At 39.3% G+C, this 9,056-nt stretch overlaps 1 protein-coding gene across 1 annotated transcript; it reads left to right on the forward strand.

Moving 5' to 3' along the window:
- Nucleotides 1-330: 330 nt before the first annotated feature.
- On the forward strand, nt 331-8,389 carry shbg (sex hormone-binding globulin). The gene is given in 9 exon segments (XM_038732700.1): nt 331-602; nt 1,514-1,611; nt 2,104-2,293; nt 2,525-2,552; nt 2,555-2,685; nt 5,477-5,633; nt 5,903-6,039; nt 7,075-7,279; nt 7,565-8,389. Coding segments are annotated over 9 exon segments (1,179 nt in total). The 5' UTR covers nt 331-503; the 3' UTR covers nt 7,699-8,389.
- The last annotated feature ends 667 nt before the right edge of the window (nt 8,390-9,056 follow it).

The following is a 9,056-nucleotide window of genomic DNA, read 5'->3' on the forward strand; positions in this document are numbered from 1 at the left end:
TGAATCAAGGTTCCTGTGCAATGGGTAAACACACATCAGTGGTCTGGCTAAGGTCACTCACCCTGCCTGCAGTTGTTCACTCTACATTAGTCACCACAAAGGCAGGAGACTGACAGATTGAGGGAAATGCACACTTTATTAAAACGTTTTGTTTGCTGAATTAAGAATAATTCATATAACAGCCTGTGTGACATGTTTTCTTTCTGCCTTTCACTCTATAGCTCCTGTGTTTGCCCTCTGCCCACTCTATCTTTTACACATCAGTCACAACCACAGAGAGGGCACTTTCTCTTGGGGTACGATGACCTGCAGTGATCATGGCATGTTTGTCCTCTGGACCCCGGGACAGTGTGCCAGGACACACGACCTCTTCACTCACATGTTGCAGAGTCTCTGCTCCTCATCCCACCACTGACACCTTAGGGTAGCTTGGAGTCTGCGGACCACCCAAGGGCTCGGGAGACTGCACACTGGGAGGCCTGGGTGGGTGAATGCTCTGAAGGATGGCCGTGTTTTGGAAAACAATGGCAGGTGGACTGCTGCTGGCTTTGAGCCTCACGCTGCTGTTGGGAGCCGAGGGGCAAGGGAACGGACGGGGTAAGGTATGTTCACATGCAATGCCACGATTATAATGCCTGGAATGAATACTGGTATCTGTGTGCGTTGTGTTAAAATGCTCTCATCAGTCTTAATTTAAAAACAGTGGAAAGTCCAATATCACAATGGTGTTTAAGTGATCCATGTGTATTTTGTAGCTTTAATTAAGTCCCTAAATCTAGGTAGAAGCACAAACTGTTCCTGCGATGTGTTTTTGCTTGCTTTAAAATTACTTAATCACCTAGTCCTTAACTATTTGGGAATATCTGTCTCAGAACATCTTGGACAATTTTAAAAAGACTGTAATGATGCATTACTTCATTTTTTTCTAGCAAAACATCCTCTGTGTTCTATGTTTTATAGTTTTTTGAAAGATGGAGGATAGACAAAGTGCAGTATGTAAGCCAAATATTAACCAGTAAAACATGAATCAACTCATCCTGCATTCACTTCAGATGTCAGTCTTAGATGGGTATCCCAGCATGCCCAAATAATAATTTGTTTAGACTTAGAACTTTGCTCAGTTTGTGGGCGGACAAATAAGCAGAATAACCACAACACTGCCAGCCATTTTTACCACACGGAATGATTTCCCTCCATTTCGTGGGTGGTCATTGACTATATATATATCAGTATATTCTGTAATTTTATTCCTTCAGGCTCTCTTGTCAATGGCTCCACATTGATTTTGCACTTCATTACTACTTAAGAAGTTGAGTGACCGCACTTCTCTTGTTAAACAGTAATTAAGTGTTTTAATTAAATCAATAATTGAATAAAATCCATTACTCTGTTTAATATGGTTTTAACCACTAACCAAATCAAAAAATCTGACAAAAAGAAAATTCAAAAGCAGGGTTTAATGAATGTGAGCTGTGTGGAATAAGTGTTACCTTATGAACATTGTGTCTTCCAGAAAGAAGTATCAGGCAGGGCTACCGTCTACCTCGGCCAGGACAGAGACATCTGGAGCCCACTGGTCCACACAACAGTCAACCTCAGTGAGATCAGCAGGTATATCAGGAGGAGCAAATCACTGTACCGTGAAGGCTTCACATGAACTACTCACTGAAAAGTTGTGGTAAAAGAGGCAAAAAAAGGGCTTTTGCATATTTGACATTGAAACAGGACCTGGGAGCTAGTTCAAAGTTTGCAGAAAACTTTCAGTGCAAGCAGTGTGAGGAGAATATGTGGAAGCAAGTACAGGAGCAAGTTAAGAATTCTGGGCCTGCTGGAGGATTGTTGATCCTGGCTCTCTTCTTTTTAATAACATAAAAATTATATAACCCTTCATTATATTGCCTTTCTCCAGCTGTAGGCCCATAGAACTATCACTGAATTTTACCCCTGCACTGGTCTGAGTAAATTGAAAGCAAAAATATTGTTGGTCAGCAATAAGATTTCAAACGCCTAGAAAAAGTAATCAAAAATAGGGAGTCTAATCGTCTATGGACCAGCATTCCCTTGAGTTTAAGACTATTCTGCTATGTTTTTCTGTTTCTGCAGTATTAAGTCATCTTTTCAGTTGCGGACATTTGACCCAGAAGGCGTCATTTTCTATGGAGACACCAAAAACGGGGATGACTGGTTTGTTTTGTCCCTGAAAGATGGCATCCCTCTGATGCAGATGAGCAAAGAAGATACTCTTGTTAGTGTGGCAGGCGGCCTTAAGCTCAATGACGGAAAATGGCACACAGTGAGTTTCAAGTATAGTAAAAAATTTCTTTTTATCAAAAATTTCTTTTTGAAATAACATCTCAGAAATAAGTTATTTTGCCCTGGAAACAAGTAATTATATTTATTTGAAGATTCAAAATTGAATTAAAATGGACATTATAATAATAATCATCATACAGTATACTGGACAAGTATTGCAAAGCAGGAACTTTTAGTCTGAATTCTTCTTGTTGCTCCTGGTGCCACCAAGCTTGAGGTGAGCAACCAAGAGAAGTTTGTGATTTAGAGGTGGACGGCTCGAATAGGCTGGTGCTGGGCATGCAGTCCAAACAGACAGAGGAGGTCCTTTCAGGTGAACTCCGACTGGCCCTCGGCGGGGTCCTGATGGACAAGGAAAAGCTATTTGTTCAGGTATAGTGTGTTAATCCACTCTGGGATACTTAACATTTTTCTTTTATCTGTCTTGTTCAATAGATCCCATTAATTATTTTGGAATGATTTGATCAACTTTGCATCGACCTGATACATCCGCAGCACAGACCTCTGTTTGTATGATGATAACCTGCAGGGACAGAGAGAGAGAGCATTATTAAAAGTGGTACAGGTAGTGTTGTAGTCAAGACTAAGACCAGAGTTTATGGAGACTGAGACAAAACCAAGACTTTTAGGGGCTGAGACCAAGTTTAGATCAAGACCGGGGGAGGGCAAGACCGAATCAAGACCAAGATCTGTTCCCCGCATTACATGACACACAATAAAATGTGAAATGAGATCATGGGTAGGGGAGAGCGGGGTAAGTCGTCTCGTGTGTAAGTTGTCACACTGCTCATAACTCCAACACTAGAGGCTCTATGTCAAAAATAAAATAGCCATTTTGTGTGACTTCTTTTTCTATGTTCAACTTCCTGTTCACATGTGGTCAAGGTCACTCTAATCTGAAGTGAGCACAATCTTATTATTTTTTTGCTCGAAAAGTAAAACATTTGCACTTCACATTTTATGTATTCCAACCTTATTAGGTATGAATGTTCAAATTGATAACTTTGCACAAAGTTGAGGAGACAATAACGTGTCTTTTGATACTTCAGCTGAAGTGCTATGTTAAGCTAACCTTGAGAGATTTAGCTGACATTAGCACACATTTTAGGAGCAAGTTGTCTCAATGACTTTGGGGCAAGTCGTCACATGTGATTAGCTGCCCCAGTACAAATAAATTCATAGAAAATGCTCAAAAAACTATGTGAAATTGTGTAATTACCTCTGACACAAGTATTAAATGATACTGTAAATAGAATATTACACACTGTAGTTTACAGCAGCAGCCATATGCCTTGACAAGACTGAATTCATGAGTATATACAGTCTTATACCGTAGGCATGTAGTATGTTAGTAGATACAAACACACACACACTACATGATCCAGTTATTAATTTAGTTAGGCAACAAGGGTAATAGACAAATAAGATTGTAATTAATTTGTAATTGCAAGGAGGAATGTGTTTTTGAAGGAAGGAAGAAAATTATCAACTGAAGACAGAGAATGGCAGTACACCGCCTGACATAATGTTAAAGACAGTCAGGCAGATGAAGTTGAAGAACAAATCAATCAGAAGTACAGCTAAGAATTTTGACGTAAGCCGCCGACATCTCTTTTGGCCTCATCTATGTGGAGCCCTTTTCATACAATATTCGAAAGAAGACGTTGTTTAAGTGTGTGAAATGCAACAAATGGGCCTGCGATGTTTGCACCTCAGGCCAGGCAATTTATGTGTGCCAGAACTGTGACACTAAAGACATGTCTGATTAGTCAGATACATATGTAGGTCGTACAAAAATGCACATTGTTGCATTAGTGTGTTTAAACACCACATCTGTTTAGTTAAGTTATACATTTAAGCAAGTTATCTGCAGCATTACATTCAATTAGAGAACGTTTGATTTTAAAGTTCAATGAAAGAGGTTGTCACACTTAATGTGTGCTCTGCCAACATTTTTGTTTTGAATGAAATTATTTCTTTTCCAAATTCTCTAGGCTTGATTGTTGATTGATTTTACTTTTAGTTCTGGTTACAATTTGAAATTGAAATCAATATTCACAATTAAGTGTTCTAACTGTTTGATAATCCAGTGTGACAACTTACCTGCTAATGGGGCAAATTGTCACAAGTGCACACTCTCTATTCAACAGTCTACAGCTCCATAATGAGATAAGATATGTAATGAATACAAAACTTCTGCCCAAGACTTCATTCTTTCATTTGGTATGACATTGTACCATTGTGATATACGGTGCTCAGTAAATATTAGATGGTGTGAAAAGTGTGACAACATACCCCGCTCTCCCCTACTTCTCAAATTGATGTGAAAGATTGACATTCCCATTAAAACACCCAAATACAAACACTAAGAGCTAAAATCAGCGTAAGCGTCTTTATCCAACACTCCTTTTCCATGCTTACCATTCCGGGTATGGGTGACAGTCGTTAACGGTAACAACATATTTTTAATTAGGGTTATTCGTTGCATTTGAAGAAATACTTTTTACATCCAATCAAAGTTGGGATGTTAACAAATAAATCACACAATGTAAAAGCAATTTATTGATATTCCCAAAGTTATGGTCTTGGCTGGTCTTGAAATAAAATCCAGAGTCCTCAATGTCCGAGACTGAGTACAAATGCGGTCGAGTCCAGACGAGACCAAGACCATCAAAAAGTGATCTTGAGTACTAAAACATTAGATACAGGTTGTACAAAAACAGCCAGAGAGAATGATGTTTCTTTTGATGAAATGTTACAACCTTACCCCCTTTCTCAAAACAATACAAATATCCCCACTCAAAGTCAGCTTACAAGATTCAAGGTTTATTTTATTGTCATTTTACAACACAGGCTTGCACAATGAAGTTTAATCCCCTTCACCACATATACAGACACATAGTACATACTGTATATACAAATGTTTAATTTAAACAGAACAGAATTAAGTACAATAAAATAAAACATACACAATTACTTGAATACCTATACATGTCACAGCGCATTGTAGCTGCAGCTGTGTTTTGTACCAGCAGCCTGTGACAGGACTGTGAGAATGTGCACTGAAAAATGACCATGAACAATCTTGAACATTTCTGAACCAATCACTCTCCCTGCTCCCCCGATCATTCCCCTAAATGCATAGTTGCGTTCTTTGCCATAGTTCGAGCCACAGATGGACGGCTGTGTGCGGGAAGGTAACTGGCTAAACCTCAGCCTCCCCTGGGAGACAGAGGCGGAGGAGCTGTGGCCCTGCTATCAAAACGTGCAACCTGGCAGCTATTTCCCTGGCACCGGATTTGCCATTTTCAACACCTCAGGTGGGAACATTGTGCTCCATTATACAAGACATGGGCAAGTGCTAACACTCCTTCAGTAATAACAAGCCTTCCACCAGGCCTGGAAAATGCATTCTTGTATGGCATGACATCTTGGGTAGCAATATTGCATCTGTTTATTTATAATTAGCTGCAATCAGATTTAACATAATGAATAAATGTACATGCCTTTTTCTGGATGGTTAACAAGTCCCTCCAATACAAATTAATTATTATTTTCATGTTGTGAGTTATTTTTTGTTCCTCTGCAGTTTTCCCAATTGAGTCAGATGATGGGGTCATGGCTGAACTGCTGGGAGATTTCAGTAAGATGGATGGGACCATTTTGAGCATCAAGGCTCCTGGGCAAGACCTCATGTTCGCTTTAGTGGCCAATAATAACAAAGAGGTGTGCACACAAATCAGATACGAGTCACACTGAATTTGCTAATAATTCCTAGCGTCTATTTAAAACTGCTCGTGGTGCTGTGAAGGGTGGCTTCATAGCTAGGTGAACATTTCGCTTCATCATATACTGAACAAAATTATAAACTGAACTCAAAGATCTAAGACTTTCTATATGTACACATATTCTCTCAAATACTGTTCAGAAATCTGTCAAAATCTGTGAGTGAGCACTTCTCCTTTGTCGAGATAATCCATCCACTAGGTGTGGCATTTCAAGATGCTGATCAGACAGCATGGGTATTGCACAGGTGTGCCTTAGGCTGGCCAGAATAAAAGGCCATTTCTAAAATGTGCAGTTCCATCACACAGCACAATGCCACAGATGTCGCAAGAGGGAATTGGCATGCTGACTGCAGGAATGTCCACCAGAGCTGTTGCCCATGAATTGAATGTTCATTTCTCTACCATAAGCCGTCTCCAAAGGCGTTTCAGACAATTTGGCAGTACAAATACTCACATTCGATGGCGTCTGGCACTTGAGAGAGGTGTTCTCTTCATGGCTGAATCCCGGTTTTCACTGTACAGGGCAGATGGCAGACAGCATGTATGGCGTTGTGTGTGTGTGAGCGGTTTGCTGATGCTCCTGGACCCCCCAATACAGTGAAACTGCACATTTTGAGTGGCTTTTTATTGTGGCCAGCCTAAGGCACACCTGTGCAATACCCATGCTGTCAGATCAGCATCTTGATATGCCACACCTGTGAGGTGGATGGATTATATCGGCAAAGGAGAAGTGCTCACTAACACAGATTTTGACAGATTTGTGAACAATATTTGAGAGAAAAAGGCCTTTTGTGCACACAGAGAAAATCTTAGATCTTTGAGTTCAGCTCATGATGAATGGGGGCAAAAAGTGTTGCGCTTATAATTTTGTTCAGTGTACATACACACAAACACACATGTGAACACACAGATTGGACACCACTATGCATTCATCCACATAGTTCTTTCTCCTGTCTCTCTTTTGAATTTGCAGGAGGTGACGCTCACCTTTGGTAAAGATACAGTCAGCATGAAAGACAATTTCAAGCGACTGGTTATAACCTTTAAGACAGATTTACTGCAAGTGCTCCAAGATGAAGATGAATCAAACACCACTACGTTATCTATGAGGCCTGAGAGCCACCCTGATTATCTGACCACATGGAGAGAGGGTCGTCTTGCCGTTGGAGGTCTCCTAGGTGAGATTAAACTGTGATGATGTGCAGTCTTGAATCATTTCTGAACTGCTACAGTCTTCAAATCAATCTTAGATTACTGTTCAAAAAAGAGGAATTTGATTTGCAGACAGGGCTTATAGAATAAATATGCAATAAAAAAAATAATAACAACATAAATAACATTGAAAGCACAAGTTGCAATAAAATATATGTCCTTACAGAAAATCCATTGAGGCCAGACAAGGAGCTTCACGGAGTGTAATGCAAGGTTACTTGTGTTTGACTGTGTCTCGTTTTACTTTTCAGGCGAGGGTGAGGACAATGTAGGCTCCCAGTTCTTGACAGGCTGTCTGGAGAAGATTCGGGTCCAAGGGAGGGATTTGGACCTCGATTTAGCTGTCAAACACATGTCGATCTCTTCTCACAGCTGCGCTGCATAGACCATGAAAGTATGCATGTACAATATGTGGACTAGATGCTGGCAGGGGATGCCCTCTGGGTTCACTACAATGATTGCAAAGTGCAGAATTGTCTATAAAATGACAGAGGAACAGTAGCCAGAGCACAACAATACCCTAATAACCACTAAACCCTCTTATTAGGCTACTAATAGTCTGTAATTGAATGTGGTATTTGTACCAATTCTTCTAAAACATTAATATGTTGTGCAAAAAATATCTATCCCATTAGCCCGATTTTAACAGAATATTCTGATTAATGTGAGTGGTTTTGTGACTTTGGTGCATCTAACAGTATGTTTCTAATAAATTATGATTCTCCTTAATGATGGCTATCTATGAACGTGAATTTTACTGCTGATTTGAGGCAAAATAAAGGCTAATAGTGCTTTAAGGAGATTAAACTAAACTAAACTATTGGATTTGATTAAAAACACTAAAGTTTTATGGCTGATTAGCAGAGAAAAAGGGGGTTAAGAAGTCATTTTTACCTCAAACCCAATGCTCGTTACTTATTGAGAAAAATTTAGCTAGTATTCAATATTTGTAACAACAACAAATTAATTTATTAGCTCTAATTTAACTTTTGTCTTTTCATGAACAGACTGTTGAGTAGGAGCAGTTGTTTTTAAAACACCACATTTATGTTTAGAAATAAATTCTTATAAACTGAGACTTGATGAAAACACCCATGGAATGTTGTTTACCTTCTGGATAGAAATTATAAGGGAGGATGTGGAGTACCGTGGCTATCAGAGTTCGTTACGTTGTTTTTCCTGAACTGATTTTAAGGGTATGTACGACATTACATTAGGTAGGCTTTATTGTAAAATAATCCCTCAATTTGCAGCACTCTGGGCCGGGTCAGACTTAAACAGAGCAAACAGCATAAACAGCTCTGTTTAAGTCTGACCCGGCCTCTGTCATGCTGCTGCCCTGTTTATCTCCCTCTGCTGTTGTGCACCTCTACAGGAGAACCTATTATGATATATGATATAGGCTTAGCTCAATTATTGATGTTATAACTGTCAGTGTAATTTTGATTTAATAGAACTTCTATTTTGCTAAATAGGGCCTGTATATATTTTATGTAGGCCTATCACTTTACTGGAGTAGATGCAGACATTAAAATCACCTCGCCTACTGAATGTCCAGTTCATAGAAATAAGAATGAGACTGAGAGATGAGATTTAACACATGAAGTTTGCTCCATCTAGTGGACTTTTAAAGACAAAATTAGAGTCATACCATCCACTGTGTATGATTCACACAAACAATAAAACAACACTAGATTCATGTAATCTAATTATCATCTAATTAATAAAAATTGTCAATGATTT

This window comes from Micropterus salmoides, unplaced genomic scaffold, assembly GCF_014851395.1.
Source record: "Micropterus salmoides isolate LMB-PRFRI ecotype aquatic unplaced genomic scaffold, ASM1485139v1 Ms_hic_scaffold_2, whole genome shotgun sequence".
NCBI classification, from domain to species: Eukaryota; Metazoa; Chordata; class Actinopteri; order Centrarchiformes; family Centrarchidae; genus Micropterus; species Micropterus salmoides.